At 35.9% G+C, this 23,650-nt stretch overlaps 2 protein-coding genes across 3 annotated transcripts; both read left to right on the plus strand.

The window, feature by feature from the left end:
- Positions 1 to 8,761: 8,761 nt before the first annotated feature.
- LOC107411354 (uncharacterized) lies at positions 8,762 to 18,195 on the plus strand. Of its 2 annotated transcripts, none has more exons than XM_048468197.2 (19): positions 8,762 to 9,158; positions 9,841 to 9,944; positions 10,179 to 10,265; positions 10,380 to 10,455; positions 10,542 to 10,616; positions 10,701 to 10,754; positions 11,272 to 11,331; positions 11,427 to 11,543; positions 12,727 to 12,821; positions 12,919 to 13,127; positions 13,376 to 13,473; positions 13,751 to 13,854; positions 14,021 to 14,186; positions 14,458 to 14,580; positions 15,189 to 15,271; positions 15,909 to 16,050; positions 16,145 to 16,174; positions 16,304 to 16,374; positions 16,981 to 18,195. In XM_048468197.2, the coding sequence occupies exons 1-19, from the start codon at positions 9,120 to 9,122 to the stop codon at positions 17,816 to 17,818; spliced, it is 2,571 nt and encodes an 856-aa protein (XP_048324154.1). In that variant the 5' UTR covers positions 8,762 to 9,119; the 3' UTR covers positions 17,819 to 18,195. The 2 variants fall into 2 exon arrangements, with proteins under 2 accessions (XP_048324154.1, XP_048324155.1); XM_048468198.2 differs by having other exon boundaries at positions 16,984 to 18,195.
- Positions 18,196 to 19,934: 1,739 nt separating this feature from the next.
- Positions 19,935 to 21,774, plus strand: LOC107411356 (ubiquitin-like protein 5). The gene is made up of 2 exons (XM_016018929.4): positions 19,935 to 20,315; positions 21,502 to 21,774. The coding sequence occupies exon 1, from the start codon at positions 20,083 to 20,085 to the stop codon at positions 20,302 to 20,304; it is 222 nt and encodes a 73-aa protein (XP_015874415.1). The 5' UTR covers positions 19,935 to 20,082; the 3' UTR covers positions 20,305 to 20,315; positions 21,502 to 21,774.
- Positions 21,775 to 23,650: the final 1,876 nt, after the last annotated feature.

A 23,650-nucleotide genomic window follows, 5' to 3' on the forward strand; every position in this document is an offset into this window, starting at 1 on the left:
TAAAGATAGACAAAGTAATTGAGAATGTGTGGTAGCCCTGATGGTTAGAAGCACCAACATCCCAGCCTATATGAGCTGGGTTCGAACCTCACCAGCAAAAAAAAAAAAAAAAAAAAAAAAAAAAAAAAAGACAAACTAATTGAATAAAATTGCCTTAGCTTGGATGGAAGTTTGGAATTTGAGACCATGTTTAGATGGGGATCTAAAAGTGTTTCTGGTTGATATGCCCTATTTATAAAAGGTTGTTGAGTCTCCCAAAATTTCTATTTAGATTAAAATGCAATAAATTGTAAACATTTTAAAAAGCTTCAATTATAAAATTTTAAGAGTCTAAAGTGCAAAATTTTTAAATTGGAGAGTACCAAATTGTAATCAAATTCGATTAATTTAACTTTAAATAAATACAAATTCTTTATTATTGATATTGTTCAAATTATAATTAAGCATGATATACAACCAAAGATCTGACATATTGAATACAGTAGTTATTTAATTTTGTTTCATATAATAATCATTAAAAAAATTAACATAACAATCAACATTTTAAAAATTGACTAAAATAGTAGAGAAAATAGTCTATGCAAGAGAAAACATAATTAAGGATTCCAAAAGAGAAAATGCTCCAAGATGAACAATAACGAAGTGGTTCATTTATTAATATTACAAACAGCAAATTTTTTATTCTCTACATACAAAAAAAAAATGTCATGGCATAAGTCTTTTTACCAACAAACGATAATACTTAACGAGCAAAATGTAAATAAACATAATAAATATTGTACCTTTTTCTTTTTTGTGTGTGTGATAATGTAACAAAGAGCCTATTTGGAAATGATTCTATAAGAGTTCTTCTTCGTTTTCATGTTTATTTTTGCCAAACGCTTTGAAGGTGCTTTTATATTTTTAAAAATTTTAGATATTTCAAAATTACTTCCAAATAAGCATAACAAATACTTTTCATGCCTCTCTTTATCCCATCTTTATGGTTTTAATATTTATATTTTGGGATATTCATAGTCAAGCACTTTAAACTTTATCGAGGTTGACAAACTGTACACTAAACTTTTTTTTTATGTCATTCTGCACCCCCAAACTTCCTTTTTGCTTGCACTGTTGGTTCATTTGTTAAAAATACATAACGGAATGATCACATGTCACGTGTCACGGTCCTACATTTATGCAGCGGAAATAGACCGTGCGACGCAAAGACTCTCTAGTCAAGGCCAGCTTTCTCACTATCCGAGTTTATATATCGACCCATCTGATACCAATTGTATTTCCCTGTGGTTCACTGACGAGAAATACTCTCACGAGTCTCACACATAGGCGACTAAGATTGCATCCCAGCATCAAGGCTCTTAGCCTAGATGCTCGCCCCATAGGTTCTCATGGTTATCAAGGCTCACGTCACCCAACAACTAGCCCGATGGCCTCATGCCCACTCGGTAGCCTACAACTCGACCGTGTGCCAAGATCTAGCCAGCAACCCAGCTCTTCATTCGGGCCTTGGTTCATGCACATCCTGAATAGCATATGACCCTTGGGCATGCACGCCAGCATCGTGCCAACATGCCACCCAAGGTAGCAACACAAGATCGGAAGCCCACATACGAATAACACCTGATGGCACGGTGTCGCTCTGTCCATGCCTACTTAGCTTCCGACCCTCTTAAGCGAGGCAGAACCCGAGCCCCCGCTCAATGGCACATTTGCCACAACCTTATAACAAAGGCCTACGTGTGTCTTTGGCATAGCCAATAGGAAACGGCATAGCGAATGCTACACTTAGTCTCTGGTACAGGAGTGATGCGCAATACTAGGTCGTAGCGCCTACCGGTACTATCCTCGGGACCCCTTATCCCTTGGAGACATAAGCCCACCTCCGTGGCACCTTATAACCGCCCTATGGCTTGCCGTCACCCATGGGAGCCGTGGAGAGCCAGACACGGACCACCCCGCCTAAAGAACTTATTTAGTTATTTCCTTTCTGGCAGCAACAGATATCACTTTGTGCGAGAAATCATAATGGGGTTTTCTCTAGCAAACTTTGATATCTTGGTCTGCCATTCGAAATGCACTATCCTAGTGACATTCTTAAAAGATTTCCATGGCCCGGAATCGAAGATCCCGACCTTCAAATATTTATGAAAATGCCACTAGGCCATTCTAAAGGTGGGGACCGTCACATCCTCCCCTACTTCATTATGTCGATGCTCTCATTGATGTGCCCACTGGCTATTCTCAAAACTCCCGCACTCCATGCAACTCTTCACCCACATAAGATCTTCAGGCTCAAACTCAAGATCCTGCATACTTCATCCCTCTACCTCTGTAGAATCACCTTTGTGACGACCTTCGTGCGCCTACTCTTGGACTTGGCCAAGGACCTCTCGCATGCATTCACCCAAACTCAAGCTCTCCTCAAAATCTATACCTCTGTGTGCATATATTAGTGCTTCGCCCAGCACTTTCAGCTCCGCAAGCAGATAGTGTCCCTCTTGGACGAATTCTGCCTCTCATAGGCATCGATGGCACCCTAGCCAAAACTCGTGTTCCTCTTGGACAAATGCTTTCTTCGCTTGTCGGCATCACTCTAGCCAACTTCATGTCCCTTCTAGACGTTGTTCTCCTTAATCGTTGGTACCCAAGCCAACGCTTATTGTCCATCTTGGATGGATAGATTCCCAAGCTCCGAAGTAAGGTACCCCTTGCCCAAGGTCCTCACATGGACCGAACTCTATCAAATAATCCGATGGAGACCTTGACCCTCTCATCGAGCACACCATCTCCTCTCAGGTGTTGCCCATATGTCAACTGCCCCAACGGTACCCAAACTCGAGAGTTCCTCATGTGATAGTTCTTCTCTCTCTTGAACTCCATTTCATGCTTCATCGGCACCCTATTGCTGTGACGAGCTAAGTTTCCCTTCTCAGCTCTTGTCCCCATGCTCAAATTTCCATCCTCATGATGGAGATATGCTAGCAAATCTTAAGCTAGCTCGCCTATTTCAATTGCAGTTAATGCACAACTTCCCTCAAGTGTGCACCCATTCTCGTGGCTTCCTACGCCAATCCTCTGCGCAAGTCACATCCTTTACGTGACGAGTTGCCACATCGTAAATGGAAGTCTTCTCTTCTAGGACCCCCCTTTATTTCGGCCATTGACACCTGGTGTCACCCTAAACTAAGTCCCTTCCTTAGTTTTTTGCCTCAATCTTGCCCACTTTTGCATCTCGGCTCCTCTTTTGAGCTAGTTTTGCCCTCTGGCAAATTTGCAATACTCCATGCAACTAAGGTTCCTTCTTGAACCAAATCTTGCCCTTCGGTAATATACCACACTCAATTTGACCCTCTTGGTCATATAAGGACATCTTGTTGGTCTCCGCTGAGACTTCTTTTCCAAGTCCTTTGGCTTTACACGCTCCCATGCGTCTTCTGGCACTTCACTTTGTGAGGTTTTTGGTTTCCCTGGACTCATAATTGTCTGGCCCTTATCCATCCACAAATGGCTTTCAAACTCCACAAGGCTACTTGATCATAAGCCTACTTCGGCTCCATCCAACTCTAGCCAAAAGATTTAAGGATAAGGTATCATCCCTCATGATCTCCTTTAACCAGACTTCCGCTTTAATGCACACTGCTCAACTCAGCTTAAACTTCCAAAACCGCCACTTCTTTGTGCCTAAGGTGTAGGGTGTCAACGCAATGGACACTCCCCCACTTATGCCTTCGACACCTGACTCAAGTGCTTGTCCGAATTCCACCTAAACAAACGTTTACTCTCTCACCAAACCGGTTCACTTGTGGCTTCCTTATGGACTCGCACCAGAGTCTCATGCCAACGTGGCACCAACCACCATGCCTTCAATGCCTTCGCTTCCATTGAAGTTCTTTGCCTCCACAATCAACATTTTGAGCCCATATGTACCAATATCTCTGAGGCTACCCAAGCTCTATGGTCTGTTTGTGCTTCCCTTGAAGCTCGTGCCTCCATGGCATTTCAAAATTTGGTCCTCATAACCTTGTCTGCTATGTTGCTCACCTTGGTACCTCTATGACAACCCATAATATTGGCCCCGCCGGCCTGATCTTTCGAGTTCTCGCCCACTATTATGCCTTTATGGCATGCACATATCTTGGCCCCATTGGCCTAGTCTGCAGTTTCGCCCACAGTTGTGCCTTCACAGCACGCATAGTTTGGCCCTGTTGGCCCCATATTCAATGATGCTCAACGGGAGTTTCACTTAGAACATACCCTGCACCCAATCATCTTGACTTCTCATTCGCTTCGACAAGGTTGTCCTTTCGCATGGACAAACGTGACCTCTACCACCCAGCTGCACTAGCTTGTTCTTTTTTCCCCACTCTTTGTGGCTGTCAAGACTCTTGATCAAAATGAATCTATTTTTGGTATTTTCTGCATATTCTTAAGATCAATACCCCAAAACAAACACATGGCTAACAAGCCATCGACTACCCAAGAAAACTGCTACCTTTCAAAATAGGTGCATTAACTGACCATGGCCTTTAAGAAGGAATGCGCCTCTTACGACTTATACTCCCTCAATGAAACCCTATACTAACCACGGCTTGTACTCCCATAAGAGCATTGTGGCTAGTAATCTCTTGCGGTTCCTCATTGAACAATGCATGAATTCCTTTTTGAGCACCAATTATTTATTCCAAATGCTTGTCCCATTCAAGAACTTCGCATTTGCCTCGCTGCTTGAGTATCCCAGTTGAGGTGTATTTGTATCGCACACTGACACTCGTTTGGTGAACATCCCCACATCATATTCAAGTTGGGCTTGCCGCCACGACTATCCACGCACCATGCAAGAATGCCCCTTTCACAGTAGCATCGGGGTTCTACGGATCCAAGCATCACCAAACAATACCATCTGTTCCTCGGTTCACCTGTTGCAGGACAAACCAGGCTCTGATACCAACTGTCACGATCTTACATTTTATGCAGTGGAAATAGACCATGCGGCGCCAAGACTCTCTAGTCAATGCCAGCTTTCTACTATCCGAGTTCATATATCAACCCATCTGATACCAATTGTACTCCCCTGAGGTTCACCGACGAGAACTACTTTTACGATCTCGCACATAGGCGACTAAGATTGCTTCCCAGCATCAAGGCTCTTAGCCTAGATGCTCGTCCTATCTATAGGTTCTCATGGTCATCAAGGCTCACGCCGCCCAACAACTAGTCCGATGGCCTCATGCCCACTTAGTAGCCTGCAGCTCGACCGTGTGCTAAGATCTAGCCAGCAACCCAGCTCTCCATTCGGGCCTTGGTCCATGCACATCCCGAATAACATACGACCCTTGGGCATGTGCACTAGCATCGTGCCAACATGCCATCCAAGGTAGCAACACAAGATCGGAAGCCCACATACGAATGCCACTCGATGGCACGGTGTTGCCCCGCCCGTGCTTACTTAGCTTCCGACCCTGTTGAGCGAGGCAGAACCCGAGCCCCACTCAATGGCACATTTGCCACAACCTTATAACAAATGCCTATGTGTGTCTTTGGCATATCCAATAGAAAACAGCATAGCGAATGCTACACTCAGCCTTTGGTATAGGAGTGACGCGCAATACCAGCTTATAGTGCCTACCAGTACTGTCTTTAGGACTCCCTGTCCCTCGGAGACATAAGCCCACCTTCGTGGCACTTTATGCCCACCCCATGGCTTGCCGTCACCATGGAAGGCTCGCTTAGCCCAAACTCAAAGCTAGAGCCTGGGACCGTGGAGAGCCAGACACGGACCAACCCCCCTAAAGAGCTTATTTAGCCAGTTCCTTTCTGGCAGCAATAGATATCACTTTGTGCGAGGAATCATAATGGGGTTTTCTCTAGCAAACCTTCATATCTTGGCCTGCCATTCGACATGCACCATCCTAGTGACATTCTTAAGAGATTTCTATAATACGGGATCGAAGATCCCGGCCTTCAAATATTTATGAAAATGCCACTAGGCCATTCCAAAGGTGCGGATTGCCACATCACGCACGTGCTTGTCAAGCAAGGTTAAATCACGTAATTTTACAACTTTTAAGCTTTGTTTGGAACTCAAAAAATATGGAGGAAAAAATTTGAGGGGAAAAGAAGGGAAAACAAATGATGCAGGAAATGTTGTTTGATTGTTAATAAAAACAAATGGGGAAAAAGGGGTAAATCTGAAGTTCTTTAGAAAAACTCTACAGAAAAAAGCTCCTCCATTGCTAAAATAGAGTTTTATTTTCATGAAATATCAGTTAGAGAGAGAGGAGACAGATAGAGAGAGTACACAAAAAAAAAAAAAAAAGAGGACAGAGACAAAGAAAGAGGAAAGAGGGGGGTGGGAGAGAGAAAGAAAGAGACAGAGATGTGATAATTATAAATCAAATTTATATACATATACTGCCATGATTATTGGATCATCAACAGGCATTCTAAAGCTGAAACTTCATTCCAGAAATCCTTTCTTCTTCTTCTTCTTCTTCTTCTTCTGCTTCTTCATTCATCTACATCCATGTCTGTTCTTTTGCATTTCTCACCTTTTTCACTCCATTGTGGTCTTTTAAATCCAAAACCCATTGTTTTTGTTTTTGTTCTTCTTCCAAATCACCACTCTTAGTAACACCAACAATCCCAAAGCTGCGATGAAAAAAATTCCTCGAATGGAACCCTAATTCCTAAATTGAGAACAGTGAAATTACCTGATTTAACATTGTTTCATGAGCATGTGCATGACACATGATTATTACGTTATGCATTTTTAACAGATGAACCAATTGTGCAAACAAAAAAGAAGTTTGGAGTGCAGAATAATAAGGAAAAAAACTGAGAGTGTAATGTGTTAACCTCGATAAAATTTAGCTGTCAATATCCTTTATATTTTTAGAATATTTAGCTGCCAATATCCCTTATATTTTTTTTTTTAAAATAAAACATACCCTTCTCAATTAACTTTTTCCCCTTAAGCTTATTTTTGAAGCAATTTTGTCCCTAAACTATTATCAATTTGCTCCCTCTATAATTTATTTTCGTTAGAATCAACTATATAATATTAAAATTAACTACTTATCTAAATAATATAGAACAAACTACATACATCCCCCTTAAATTATTGAATGGTTATAAAATAACAACTTAAACTATGTAAACAAACAACCCCCTTATACTATAATAAGTTGTTGACAATTATTCAAAAGTTTTAGCTACAATATTATATCCATCCAAATATTTAAAAAAAATAACAAAAATTAAAATGACTATGCAAATTAACTAATATAAAATTAATGAATTTGAAAGTTTGTATGTATTATTCTATATGGTAATGTTTAATTTTCATTTTTTTTATCAAAAATTATCATACATTTAAATTTTAAAATTATACTTTTTAAAAATATACATGTTATTCAATTTTATCAGGATAATATGGATATTTAAATAATTATTATCCTCATTTGTAAGTTTTTCATAGTTTGTTTTGTAGAAACCGGCAGTTTTGAAATCTATTTTGGTTAAATATTTTTTTTTGGGTTGTGGTCTGGTTTTTTACATGTTGCTTAAAAAAAAAAAAATTATATACCTTTTTTTTAATTATTAACAAAACAACAATCTTATTAATATTCATTTATATGGTATTAAATCAATTTCAAAATTATTTAAATAGGAAAGACAGGAATGACATTGAAATGGCAAAATGAGGGGGGATCGACTTTTCTATCATCATCCTCCACTCCGTCCCTATATGAATCCCCATCTATCTGTATGCGGGGCAGGGACATGGATCCTGCTACTTATTTCCATTTCCCGTTAGTTTGTTTGTTCAAATTTGTTGATATTATTAAAAATATAAATATATAATTACTAATACATTAAAAAAATTAAAAAACACAAAATTTAGTTAAAGTTATTGTTTTTTGGTGCACTCATGCAGTGGGTATTTAAACGCTTTAGGGAGATTTTTTTTTTTTAATTTTATCGTTTCAAAATTTACAAACAATTTTAAAAATATTATAGCATATGTTTATGGCGCTGGATTAAATTTCCTATCGCCACTTTGGGATATGCTGTTTTGCTATATTTCCGGTTCATTCTTTTTTTTTTTCTTTTTAATTAGAAATATCATTTTGTTTCTTAAATAAATGAAAAATAAGAATTAGATTGAAATAATTAAAATTCACGTGACAAATTTACTTTCCTAAAAAGGAAAAAAATCTTATAGATCACGTATAATTTATAACATATGTTTTAAGTGAACATCATGGTTGAATTACTAATGATAGTATTGAAATGGAAATTGCATAATGTGGGCGATTGTAATATGGGCATGTATAATCGAAGATTGTAATAGAGAACTTCATTAATTTTTTCAAATTTTCAAATTGTTTTTTTAAGATTGTTATTAACAAAACTATTATTTTTCTTTTGAATTGGAATTTTATTCCAAGGTAGAATAAAAATAAAAATTCAATTGGATTCAATAAGATATAAATTTATAACCTCACATAAATACATAGAGCAAAAGTGATTTTCCATTTTCCCTTGGCATGGTAAAGACCATGCATTTTACTACTCTTTTGAAAATATACTGTGTCGTTTTGCGCAAAGTCGCCCAAGGGTGGCCGAACATTGTAAATAACTAAAATATCCACCATCATTATCATAGAATATTAACCATGCATAACATACATATATATACATACATGACATATGTATCCATCATCATCATCATAACATAAAATGGTTTTGTGGGAAATTCTCGACTACTTTGCGTCTTCTCTCTCTACCTTTCTCTCTCTCTCTCTCTCTTACCAATTAGCCTTTGCTCTCTCTAAGCTTACGATTTTTCTTTTTTTGGACTATCTCTCTTCCTCTAGATCTTCACGGCCTCGGCCCTCTTTTTCGATCTCTTTTTCTCAAAATTAGGGTTTTCGAGCTCCAAAAGCATCGTCTCAGTTGCTTCTCTCTCTCTCAAATCTCTTCCAGCTCTTCTACTATCTCTCTCTCTCTCTCCGTTAACGATACCTAGATTTGCTAGTCTTATTGGGGCTTGCAGATCTAACCAGCTCTTTGCTCCGAGCTCTGCTTAATCGCTCTTTTACTTCCATTACTTCGTCATGTTTTGGAAGCTCACGGCTCTCTCAGCCTCCTCACCTGTAAGTAATTATTTTATTTTATTTTATTTTATTTACTTATTCCCTTTTTTTTTTTTTAATGTTTTCCAGTTAAGAAATGCCATTTTCATGGCCTGTATTTGATTAATTCACTGGTATAATCAAGTGTTTGTGATATATGCTGTTCAATTGAAACGGGAATTGTAGTAGAATTTATCCGTGTGGATTTTTCTTTTTTCTTTCTTTCTTTTTTTTTTTTCTATGCACAAGATTAGTTGAACGAAGAAGAATGCTTTCCTGTTATTTTTTCAAGCTTTGAATTGTCTGTTGGTATTCTATTTGGACTTGTAGAACTGGGATTTATTAGTTTCAGAAGTTTACTGGATATGTCAGCTTCTGGTCCGTTTTGAAATGCTATTGCCCACTTTTTGTTAACTTACAATCTCAAGGGATAGATGGGAAAGTACCATTTTGAAAGTCGAGAAATATTTTTACGTGCTTGAATATGGTGGCAAACTCATTATATAGTTCCTGCTTCTGCTTCCAGTTGGCGTATATAGCTTTGTTGTTTAAGTATATGATGTCCAATTTTTGAAATTTGGAGTTACAGCATTTTACTTGTTCATGACCCCACTTGTTTTTATTTATTAGTATTAATATTATTATTATTATTTTTATGCCATCCTATTATTGATTCTTAATCTGTATTTACTCGCCTGCATAGGTGGAGGCAGTTCTAGACAAAGAGAATTTCACTTTGGAGGAACTTCTGGACGAAGAAGAAATAATCCAAGAATGCAAAGCCTTAAACAGTCGTCTTATTAATTTGTAACGTCTCGTCACTGTTCTATTCAAGCTTCTTCTGTTCTTGCTTTGTTGAAGTATCATTTTTTTCCCCCCATAAATGCGTTATCACAAATTAGTTACTGCCAAATATGGTTGCTTTCTAGAATTTTATGGAGGCTAGAAGAGTAATTTAATTGATATTAAGTGTAGAAAATAGTTCTTGAATCACATCAAAATTGGTTTTTATTGTATCCAATTTTAATTTTGGTATCTCAGTTTAAGGGATAGAGCTCAGGTGGAGCAATTATTGCGTTATATTGTTGAAGAACCCCCAGAGGATGCTGAAAATAAACGAACCTTCAAGTATGCTCTTTAGACTTTCTAAGTACTTTAAAATAATTTTTTTTATATATTAAAATATTCAATCTCAGAATTCTTCTTTTGCTTCTGTTTGTTTTAATAAAATTTTATGATTAGGTTTCCTTTCATTGCCTGTGAGATTTTTACATGTGAAATTGATGTCATTTTGAAGACTCTGGTGGAGGAAGAGGAGGTACAGTAGCATCATCTAAAATTAGGAAAGTTTATATTTTATTCTTCTGCAATATTGTCTTAATGTAGTTTTTGGTGCAATTGCAGCTAATGAACTTACTTTTCTCCTTCTTGGAACCAAATCGTCCCCATAGTGCCTTTCTAGCTGGGTACTTTAGCAAGGTATGCTGCGATGATATTGAGCAATGTTTGACCCTTTGTATTTTCAACAATATTTCCTTGATTCTATTTTGTGTGACATTTCAGGTTGTTGTTTGCCTCATGATACGGAAGACAGTCCCGCTTATGAATTATGTTCAAGTAAGTAACATTCATTGCTTAATCTACTTTTTGAAATTTAAAGTTTTTTACCCTTTGGTCCTTCACTGCAATTTGGGGGCTGAAATTGTGTTCTAGATTGAAACTTGTTGCAATGAAATGTGCTCATCCATAAAGTTAGCTGTGGATTCCTTCATATATTGCCATATTTGTGATGTGTAGATGCCCTCAGTTAAGGGATATCATTCTTTGATGATATTAGCTTCTGTTAAAAGTTATCTTTCCATGCAACCATCATCTTTGATGCCAAGCTTGTGCCATTTGGGCATGCATTGAGCCTTGTCTGCCATAACCAGGATAATCTGACAAGTGATCAAAATAACCATATTGCCTTTCATTTTAGATCTGGTTAATTATTCCTCCCATTTTCAGTGAACAAAAAAAATTCCTGCTGGATGGTTATTTCAATCAATTCCCAAATATGGATGACATGCTGCTGTGCTGGTGTCTGTTTTGCTAGATTGCTTTAACAGTTTGATTTACCTTGCTAATTCCACAGGCTCATCAAGATGTTTTCCGCCAACTTGTTGATTTAATAGGAATTACATCCATCATGGAGGTAATTATAGAATAATATTCACCCTTTACATGTTCTTGGTTGCTAGCACGTAAAATTCTTAGTGAATTCTGATCGGAGATACACTCGCTGCACAGGTTTTGGTTCGACTCGTGGGTGCTGATGATCATGTGTATCCCAACTTTATCGATGTTATGCAATGGCTGGCTGAGAGTAACCTGCTAGAAATGATTGTAGATAAATTGAATCCTACAGTAAGTGAAAATAGTACCAATTTTTCTAAAAGTTGTTCTTCTTCCCTCTCCTTAAGCAATAGACGATTATGTTCCCCCCCCTCTGTTCCTTACTTATGGTGCAGGCTGACAATTTCGTATTTATTTTCTTAAACAAAAGGATTTTGGTGACAATGACTTTTGCTTAAAAGGAAACATGATGAATTTCTTGATGATATAAGTCTTTTTAGAAAATTCCGAAATTACTTTTTTTTTGGGCATGATATAATATAAATTACTTTATTAGCATGAATCAAAATAACAATGATATGAGACCCCTATACAGATAGACTAAAAGATTGTTACTGAAAGGAATTATGGATATTTTATGTTAAATATTTAACGTTTAGGGATCACAAATGGATCAACTATATCTGCGTGTTATTTGAACACTATTCAATTTGTGAAAAAGATATGATTCAGAGAAGAATCATTAAGAATACTTATAAAATTTTTCCAATCCAATATTATACTCTTATTATTATACTCTTTAACATGATGAATTTCTTGATGATACAATCTTTTAAGCACCTTCCAAAATTACTTTTTTTTTTTTTGGCATGATATAATCTAAATTACTTTATTAGCATGATATAATCATTTTTGATATGATCATGATATGATCTTTTTTTATATGATCTGTAAAATCCTTTTATTCTTATTCAAGATAATGTTATTATGGAAAAACCAAAAGTTAATGCTAAAGTTCTTAGATTCTCCTATTCTATTTGAGTTGGAGAACAGCTTTAGCTCCTGTTGTTAATGTTGCATCACCCAAAGCTCTGAGTCATTGTGGAAGGTTCTATCAAAAGAAGGAAAACCGAATTACAAGAAATATCCCGTTGAATATCATTGTAGCAATATTCGTAAAAGCTAGAATAAATACAGTTAATTGGAGGAATATGCTTGACTGTGTTTTGTTTCAGCTGTTTTCTTTGGGCCTTTTAATGTGTAGTCTTTGATGGTTTTATTGTTTTAGCTAGAAGGAAGAAAATATTCGTAATTTGGTAGATATTCGAAAGGGTGAACCCTTTGCATCATAGATTAATTGCTAATTGTTTAACCCTATGTGGGTATATTGAGTTGGAATAAACATTGAAAACCTGTCAATTAGATCTGCTATATTCGATAAGTTGTTTGACAACTTCCATTTACTTTGAATCAGTGTCCTCCTGAAGTTCATGCTAATGCTGCGGAAACACTTTGTGCAATAACTCGAAATGCCCCATCAGCGCTGGCCACCAAACTTTCAAGCCCAAGGTTTGTGTTGAGATGACTTTTGTTTGTCCATATAAAATTTTATGTATTCACAAAAATCATGAAGTTATTATGAACCTTGTGATCATTTGGTATGCAGTTTTGTTTCAAGAATATTTGCCCATGCATTGGAAGATTCACATTCAAAGTCTGGCCTTGTGAACTCACTTTCTGTTTGCATCTCGTTGTTGGATCCAAAAAGATCTGCAGCTTCTTCTCCTTTATTTCATTCTTTCCGCAGTCAACATATGTATGATTCTCCAATTCCTGTTAATCCAGAAACTGTGGCTGCAATGCTTCCTAAGCTTGGTGAGTCTTGGTATATCTCTTGCCGTAGTTTTGTGAAAATTGTTTATGTTCTTTTGCCATAAAATAATTGTATGTGTCATTTGATGCCTGCTGTATAGTTTTAACTTACTGGATGGAAGGTTTATTCGCACAAGTTTCAATAATTTAAGCAACATTTTCTTATGTAAATTTGAGATCTGTATTCATTGAAGGATTTTCCTTTTGTTTTCATCATTGTGGTTTCAAGATTGTAAAACTTTGTTGTGCAGGTGACTTACTAATGCTTTTAAATGTGTCATCTGATGAGAAAATATTGCCCACAACTTATGGAGAATTGAGGCCTCCTCTTGGGAAGCATCGCTTAAAGGTTTATTAGTTTATTTTGCATAGTTTATTTTGCACTTCATATGGTCAATATGCAAGACAATTTGAGAACCCATTCTTTAGGCTCAAATGGATTTCAACTGCCATTCTGGCTGTTATTGTTTTGGGGTTTTTTTTCAAGTTTTCATTCCATCTAATGTTGCTAAAGATTTCAAAATCTGGTTTAAAATTTGATGTCCAAGACTTAAAGCTCTACTTCATGCCTAGGATATTTATGAATTCTGCAATTGCTATTTTAAACTGTTTGTGACTCATTTCAGATTGTGGAGTTCATTGCTGTTCTGTTGAGATCCAACAATGAAGCTGCAGAGAAGGAATTGGTGAACTCAGGAACTATTAAACGAGTCATTGATCTTTTCTTTGAGTAAGTAGTTAATTAACTTTTTATTTGGAGTCCATGTGCAAGGGTCGTCATATATTGCCTTGATAAATCTTGCCCCATCTGGAAGATTGTATCATAGACATGCTTATGCTTCGCTTTGGTTAGACAGCTTTTAGTTAACTCAAATGTGTTTGTTTGATTGATGCAGGTACCCATACAATAACTCATTGCATCATCATATAGAAAGTATTATATTCTCTTGTTTAGAGAGTAAAAATGATGCTATTGTTGATCATCTTCTACGAGAGTGTAATTTGATTGGAAAAATTCTCCAAACAGATAAACATCCCATCCTTTCTGCTGATGTTGATAAGGTAGATAGATGCAACAATGATGTATATAATATTGATTTTTCTCTTCCACACCTTGAGCTCCACATTGTTATTTGACAATCAAATCTAAACTTTTATGAATATTGCTTTCATCGTAAGTTCCTTTCTGTAAGGTAAAATTATAATTAACAAGAGGATAACACGTCAATGGAGTTTGAGTTTGTGAATGGCATCTACTTTGAAATTAATTCTCTCCACCTGGCTATTGACTTGTTAGCATCTCATGTAATTTGAAATTTTCCTAATTGTGTAGCCAACATTACCTGCTGCTGGAAAACGGGCACCACGGGGAGGAAATCTTGGGCACATTACACGAATTTCTAATAAGCTTGCTCAGTTGAGAAACAGTCAGAGCTGCATCCAGTCTAGCCTACAGGTGGGTTAAAATTTTTGACATGTTTAGTTGCATTTGGTTTGAGGATGTACTAGATAATGCTGGATACATTTAGTTCACTTGAATTTTTCAGAAAATAGCTGATACTTGCAATTTTAACATTTTTGGTTGCAATATTATAAGAGAACTAGTTTTCTTTTATGACATAACTGAAACTTTGATTGCACAAAGATTTCTTTAACTGCTACAGTACTTTACCCAGTAAAGCCTGTCATCTACAAAAAATTCACCAAACTGATGATAGGCTGTGATTTGTTGCATGTGCTTATGATATTTAGTTGCTAAAACTCCAATGTTTAAGTTGTCTGTCATTGACGAATCTGAGTACTTTTGGAGTATGATGGTATGGTTGTGATATGTTTTGATTAATATTATCATCTTCACTTTGTTATGCACCTCTGTATGGCAGAGGCATAAGAAAGGCACGTAGAAGCTTCATGTGAATCTCCTTTAACCTTACCTTACTGATACTCTTTTCTAGTTTTGTTTTTTTAATTTGCAGTTCATTTTGGGTTGTCTTTTCTTTCAGTAATTGATTGGTTTTATTATGTTGCTATCTTTCCTAAAATAACTTTGCTTTTTTTCTCCAGGACAATAGTGAATGGAACGAGTGGCAAGCTACAGTTTTGCAGGAGCGGAATTCAGTTGAAAATGTCTATCGGTGGGCTTGCGGGTATGTTTTTACTCGGATTTACTTTGTTATGCACATTTATAGAATGTTATTAAGGATATTGCAGAAATTTGTTCTATTCCTACTTTTCCTTATATGTTTTCTTTTTAAAGCAACCTGTGGCCATACCTATGACCTGATTGGGATCAGGCTTATGATTATGATGTTTCTGTTTATGTTGTATATTCTTTACATATAAAAGGGAGGTAGGTTGGCGTTAAAGGATTGGAGTGGGCAACAGAATTTGGTCCCTCCTACCTACATTTGCTCACAATAAAGTTCCCCTCACTGTTGTGTTTCTTGGTATGGTGTTTAAATAATGTTTGATTTTTAGTTGCAACTCGAAACCGTTTCAAATCAAGTTCCCCTCACTGCTATGTTTCTTGGTATGGTGTTTAAATAATGTTTGAATTTTAGTTGCAACTCAAAACCGTTTCAAGTATAGGTTGACGTGGGGGTTGGGGTGTTTGTTTTGAGGGTAATACATTGTAAGAGTGTTTCTCACGAATCACTCATTATAGGTATTGACTAAATCCGTTTCTTCCTTACCAAACAAAAGGAGCTTGCTTTTGATTCATGATTTAAAACACTTTCCATTATTTCTAATTAAACCTTACTACTCTATTCTCTCAATTTGCAGTCGCCCTACTGCATTGCAAGATAGGACAAGGGATAGTGATGAGGATGACCTAACTGACAGAGATTATGATGTAGCAGCTCTAGCTAATAATCTAAGCCAGGCTTTTAGATACAAAATGTATGGGAATGATGATACAGAAGAGGTACACAACTGGTTACATGTTATTTGTTTACTGTGGTTTGATGGTTTATGTTGCTAGCTTTGAAAGTTAATGGTTTGTAACATCATAATTGCAGGATCATGGAGCTATTGATCGAGATGATGAGGTAATAGTTTGGTTATTTTGACCCTTTATGGTATGAGAAAGCATGAGAAAGACAGATACGCTGTCACTGCTTTTGTTTTTAGTATACTTATTTTTAACAAATTGTGTTGCTTTGATTTCAAAAATATAGGATGTCTACTTTGATGATGAATCTGCTGAAGTTGTTATATCATCCCTCAGGCTTGGAGATGACCAAGGGAGGTAAGTTCTCAGCCATTTTAGCATTCTGTGATTACCTATATTAAGAAAAGGAGCTCTGGCCCAATAGAAATATTAAAAAGTTTGAAGTATGCTGTGCCCTTTTTTTTTTTTTTCTTTTTTTTTCTCTCTCTCTTATTTTTGTTTGATGATGTCTGGCATAACAGAAATGTTACCATTGTGGTTCGGAAATGTCTACTTTTGTTTGTGATGTGTTTCTCCACCTTGCAGATTGAATATGTGAACATTCTAAGTTCAGCATTTATTTTTAGTTTTAATTAAAAAAAAAAAATGCTCAGCTAGTGTTTTCTGTTATCTATATTTATATTAAACATCTGATAAGCACGTCACTGCTAATGTTGTCATATGGAGTGTGCCCTGTTTCTGTTGTGATACCCCCTCCCCCTTTCTCAATGTAAACTTTAAATATCATGAAACTGCTTTTTAAATGGCAAATCTTTTATGGATGGCTATTGTGAGTCATCTTTACTAGTTGACAAAGTGGAAATTATATTAGAACTCAAAAGATAGTTTCAATTTTATGCTATTTAGCTCTATGCAAAAGCTTCATGTTAGGGAATGCTAAATACTTGTTAATCCATAATGCAGCAGTCTATTCACAAATTCCAACTGGTTTGCATTCCAAAATGATAGAATTGGTAATGCACCTGTGGGCACTTCAGCATCAGAGATGATGGAAGAAATAAACTTGAATGGAACTGCAAATGGAGGAAATAGCAGTAGTGATGATGAAGTTGTGGTTGGAGAGGATGATGAGTTTGGTGGAAGTAAAGACTCAACTAATGGCACATCCAGCTCCAACACGAACATCCTGAATGATTTTGGTGGGAATGGTTCTACAAGCACTGACAACTTGAATGCAGAAAGTGAGAAGGCAAGTGCGTCTCATTCCAATGACATGGGATTTTTCAGATTTGAGACACCAGACAATGAGGATTTGTTTGGAGATAGGCCTTTACCTGAATGGGTAGGATGGGGTGACTCATCGGATTTGCAAGTTGGTGGTGCAAGTGTCAATCCATTTGTTGATTGTGATAACACTGATGTCGTACCTACCAGTCATGCTGAGTCTGTGACTCCTGGTGTCAGTACTCCTAGTGGAGAATCTGTGCTTCCAAATGGTTCTTCAACTACTACAAGCTCTAGTGAAGGTTCAGTAGGCAGTGATACAGCTCAGAGATCCTTAGCTGTGCCCTCACTGTTTGAAGAGGATGTTGAATTTGTAGGTGTGGAGTTAGAAGGTACTGAAAAAGCCATGGAGCAGGCACTTAAAGAGGGAATTGTTGGGGAAGCAGGGCCATTGAAGAGAAACATTATCCCAAAGGTGCAGGAGAAGGAAAATTCTGATGAGGGTGGACCTGGAATTAAGGAGTTCAACGATGCAAATTATTGGAGGGTTGATCAAGAAGTTGCCGTGCTGGAATGATGTTGCAGGTTGATCCAGTTTAAGGCTGTTTGAACCCAAAAGTTGGGTCCAACAGCAATGGACCCCATTTTTGGTTGGCGACGGCATTATGCATGACATTTGTACAGTATATTTTTGTTTCCATAAGGGGATCGGATGGTAGGTTGTGTCATGGTTATTTCTGTCTCTTTGTTGTTACTCATTGTTGTTTATTATTTAAGGTTTTGTTTCTTCTTGATACGGATTTTGGGAGTTTCCCAGATCCTTCTTATTTATATTTATATTTTTTTCTAGCCAGAATTGTTCTTAATGTGGGATTTATTGTAGTTTGAAATCCGGATTCAAAAAGCTTTAATATTGGTTTTTAGCTCTGTTAATCTAAACATGTTCCGAGTCAACTTCGAAGGCTTATTTTTGCCTTTTGTTATGAGCGGATGGGCGACTCCTGTTTTTTTACTCGTATTAGGATGTTTCAGAAGAAAGTTCTTTCCTTTCTTTACTTGTTTATATATTGTGTTTTTTAAGGTTTGAAATTCTATTTGGTGACCATTATGGTTAAAAATAAAGATGTAATCTTGGTGACCTTAAATTGTAATGTTATTGTTTATAGAATTTTCGTTTGCACAAGCACAACAGGGGTTTAGGATTTCCCCAATTGTTGCTAATTTTTGGTTGATATCGCAATTCATCACTGTAATCACTGGCTAGGTTATTATTATTATTATTTTTTTTTTAAATTTATTACGCTAACTGATATCAATAACCATTAATGACAATTAATATAAATTTTCTTGTGGTTTTTTTTTTTTTTTTGAATTTTTTTGGGGGATAAAAAGATGCTTATTTTTGGAAGGAAAAGAAAAAAAAAATAAAATTCAGTTGCTCTCTAAAATATATAATCACCGTTGACTTGGGATTCCTAATAGATTTTTTTTAAGCACAAATGCTTCCAACATACGGGATTGGGAATTTTGCCCCCGAGCCTTTGAATTTGGCACTAATGCACTCCATAATGGGAAAACTATGTGATTGTGCCCCCAAAACGTTGGTTCTGTTTACTTTTCGCGTTAAAGTCGGCATGTACCACGCATGTGTAGAGTGCAACTTTTGAGTTATGGATAATTTGGTTATTTTGCTCTCTGTGACACTTAGATCTTCTTTCCATTTAAACCGCCAATTTCGGTCGCCAAATTCGCCGTGGTGGTTCTGTGGTATAACTCTATCGGAAACGGCCTAGTAAATATGAAAAACAATCATACCAACAACAGTCTCCATCATTTCCTATGGGTACAACTTCACTAGCACCGTTAAAAAGACTTGCAGGTTGTCGATCTATACAGTCTATGCCTAATTTCACTAAAAATCGCCTCAGCAAACATAAAAAACCAATCCCAGAACTCATCTAAACCACCTACTTAGATTGTCACTATTTTCAACGAATTTTTTTATGCTGAGACCTTATTACTAGCACCTAAAGATTTGCAGGCTACTGATCTATACAGTTGACCTAAGTTCATCAAAATTCACTTCATCCAACATCAACAAACAACTAAAAACTCAACCAAGCCCACCCATTTGGGTTGCCATTATTTCGCACAAAGTGAGATCTCATCAGTGATCACCACTTCCAAAAAATTCGTGATTTGCCAATCTACACAGCCATGGTGGTTTGGCGGTCCAACTCGACTAGAAATTGTCTCAAAACAAGAGCTAAACACAGAATTTGACAAAAATCCTTATGTGCTAAATGATCACAAAGCCATTATCTTTTTTCTACATGGTCAATTCACATGTGTCTGGCTCGTGACATGTTAATGTCCAAATATGATGGGGCACATGACATTAGTACTGTTTTTGTGTTATATGATGCATTAGTGCCAGATGGAAAGGTTGCATGGGGTAAAACGTCACAAATTCCAAAAATTGGGGGCATTGGTGCAAGAAAAACTTTCCCAATAAGAGGTATTTTAATGATGTTGAAGGTGTTTTTTCTTTAAATACTTACTTAATTAAGTTTTATTTTTATTTTTTTATTTTAAGTATATATTTATTTATCCATTTTTCATTTTTTAAGTCGGTCATGTATTAATATAAATATTTGTCAAAGTCCACATTATGAAATTGGCAAATGCTTGTTAGTTTCCAAATTGAAGTAGGTAGAAAGTAACAAATACGTGATCCACACACAAACACAAACACATTGATATATTGGATTTTTGGGGGTTAGGCTTAGGGTTAGGGTTTGCTATTGAAGAAGAAGAAGAAGAAACAAAAGCAAAGGAAAAATGATTGAAGTGGTTCTAAACGATCGGCTGGGGAAGAAGGTAAGGGTGAAGTGCAACGACGATGACACCATCGGCGACCTGAAGAAGCTCGTGGCGGCTCAGACCGGTACCAGAGCCGACAAGATCCGCATCCAGAAGTGGTACAACATCTACAAAGACCATATCACCCTCAAGGACTACGAAATCCACGATGGCATGGGCCTCGAGCTCTACTACAACTGATTTCCCTTCCTGTATGTTTTCCTTTTTCTCTCTTTCGGGTTGGCTTTTCAAATTATGCTGTAATTTAATCTATTCGGCTGATGATGGACTCGGTTTCTGGATCGAGAAATTTTGATTTTTTTTTTTTTTTTTGGGGCTACTAATTATGTTAATTTTGCAATTTTGTGGATTTGAATTGATGGGGGGATTTTCTTGTGTCTCTGTTTGATTGCCATGTTGAACCCTCGGGTAAAGTTTCGATTTTTGTTTCTGCAACACTGCGTATCTGAAATTTCATATTGTTGTTTGATGATGTTAAAATTGGAGTGCTAATGTTTCATATGCTTTGTTCATGGTAAAAACTTTGTGTTGTAATACTGCTTTTTAATAAGATGAAAAATTCTTTCCGATTGATATTTGAATTATATGCTTCAAAGTAATTATTAAATTTAGAGTTACTAAACTTTTGCCCCAATCCATGACACATTTTGAACTTTGCCCATAAACCATATAAATTCTCACATTTTCTTCCAAAAATGTTATTTTCTTTACTCCTTTAGTCGAATCATGCAATTTTCTCTAACGGATTTGGCCAAGTTATATAGAAGCAAGATGTATAAAAGTGATTATAGCAAGTAATAAGAAAGTGAAAAAATGTAGAAGGAAGAATCAGAAACGGAGAATGTCGGAATTGTTTGGAAAGGAGGAAGTTGGGAGAGTAGCTGAAATTTTGCTAAAAGAAAATGTTGATTCAATGTTAGTTTTGGTTAAGCAGGAGGTTTAACATAATGACTAAATTTGGTTTTAAGAAATGATACGTGGGCAACTCCTCAAGGTCCATGTTGCTTTATGTAATTCACGTATGCGGAGCTGCATGCTTTCAAGGGTAGCTGAAACTTGATAATTTTAGAGGCTTATATTACAAGTATACTGTTTAATCCATGCTGTGGTCCAGTTGTTTAATCCATGACATCTACTTGTGAATTGTGATCTTAAAAGAACAGTAAACTTCTGAAACTGTGCCATGTGTTCTGTTTCTTGATAATCATACAGCCTACGTATATTATTTTCTCCAGATGTTTAATTTTGAATTACAAGCAGTTTTTATAATTATCGAGTCTCAAGATCATCCTTAATCTTTGCACATTTATATTTTTAAAACCTGTGTAAACTTTTTCTGCTGCATGTTAATTGTTTTTTGTTTTCTCTTAACAACAGGTTTTATGAACTACATAAAATGCATTGGCAATTGGTGCATTCTCTATCTCAACTAGTGCAACGTGAAAGCTCTGCTTCTAAGAGGGACTATCAAGTTTAAGTTAGCAATGTTCTGTAGTTATCCAATGTTAATTGGACGGAGTTATGTCTTTCAATATGTCGATGCAGCTTACTTGTTGAACTAGTAATTCCCAACTTGGGATAAATTGTGAACAATCAACTGTGTGGTCTGTGTTGTTTTCTGCAATATGTGATGCTGCAAATTTCATAATATGCTCGCTGAGTTTTCACTTGCATCTTGCTCCAATCAAATTCTGGCCTTATTCAAAGGTCCGTATCGTAAAGTTAAAAAAATTGTCGGTGAGTCCGTAAGATTCTGAGTTGTTAGTTCCAGTGCAAATGATCTACCTTGCATGTTCATGCAATGTAATAGGTTGTGTCCACAGTAACGGAGATACTAGGATTTCTAAATGATTTCATGCAATTGATGAGGGTATATTAATCGACACCTAGTGATTCTCGTAAAATCAAAAGAAAGAATGGTTTCATAGTCAATTCTCGTACAATCAAAAGAAAGAATGGTTTCATAGTCCTTTTGTTTGCTTCTTGGTGTAAGAAATAACAAAACTTTGTAGACAATTGGAATTTTTCACTTTAATAATATTCCGTATGGTTGCAACAATCTGTCAAAACGGATTATAAGAAAAATGATACACTGCTATAGAGCTCTGTACTTGCATGTACATTTAGGGGTCGTGTGGTACATAATATTTTATTGTATTAGATTGTGTTACAATATATTATATTATATTCATCTTATGTTTGGTGTAAGATTGTATAAAATAATATCATATTTAGTACAAAAATGTACTGTATTGTATTATTTTTTATTTCATAAATTAATAGAGTTTTTCTTTTTTTTAAAAAAAAAAAAATTTAAAAATTACTAGTTTAGCTGTAAAATCAAGGTTTTACCAAATGATCCCAAATTTTATAAATTACATTTTGCAAACCCATTTTGGTATCTCTTTAAAGTGCAAGTGGCCATTATACAACTTTCAATACAAGTAAAATTATAAAATTAATACATATTAAAATTAATGCATAATAAAGTCATATATAATGTAGTTTCGAGAAATGAAAATAAGAATCTTTGATCAAATCTAATCATTAATATCTCCAATATATATTATATATTATATACATATTATCAGTTTAATATTTTTGTAACTATACTCATGATTATTGCTCCTACAATGCACCTTAAAAGAAAAATTTTCCATTCACTATGAATTTCATAAATTGGGTAGATTGATCATTCTCATTTGAGCATATTTTTTAGAAAGCCTCCCTTTGATCTTTTGACTGTGTTTTATTACATAATATACTATGATTTTTAAAAACTATAAATAATTTTGATTATGAACCAGTCCTTAGGTATTCTAACAAACAGAGCTTACCCATGACTGTTTAGCTTAACTAAAGGCAGTTCTTTATTGTCCATTGGATAGTTTATTCACAAAATTGTCAAAAAAAAAAAAAAAAAAAAGGGCAGAAGAAGAAGAAGAAAGGGACACTTTTAGTTAAATTTTATAGTATATGCCATTAGATAAATGGAAGCAAGGATGCAGTCAGCTCTGGTGCTTTGCACTTTTGAAGTATTCACAAAATTGATGGTTCTTTTTACACTTTTAGAGAGGGTTGGAACTAGCTAGGGCAAATAGATTTGTTCAAGAGGCCAAGGAAATTTAAAATAAAATAAGGCAGAAAAAGGGGAAATAAAAATAAAAATCAAGTTGAAGACAGATCAAAAAGATTTCTTTTTTTCTTCCTTCTTGTAGTTGAGAGATAATGGGAATAAAAAATTGAAGACGAGAGGAGAGAAAAAAAAATAATACCAAAAAAAAAAAAAAAAAAAAGAAAAAAGAAAGCTTTAAGTTGAAGAAAGGAAAAAAAAAAAAAAAATTGAGAATCTTTACCATAGATCATTCAACCTTGGAGATGTTGGTTGGAGAGGCGGCACAATATCGGAGATTAGTTTTCAACTTCACCCGTATTACATAATACAGAACTTATAGGTTCTATTAGTTATCCTACTTGAAGTCCATAAAAATTGATGAGGTGTATTATTTTGTACACCTGCGTGTTT

Source organism: Ziziphus jujuba, chromosome 10, assembly GCF_031755915.1.
Source record: "Ziziphus jujuba cultivar Dongzao chromosome 10, ASM3175591v1".
NCBI lineage: Eukaryota > Viridiplantae > Streptophyta > Magnoliopsida > Rosales > Rhamnaceae > Ziziphus > Ziziphus jujuba.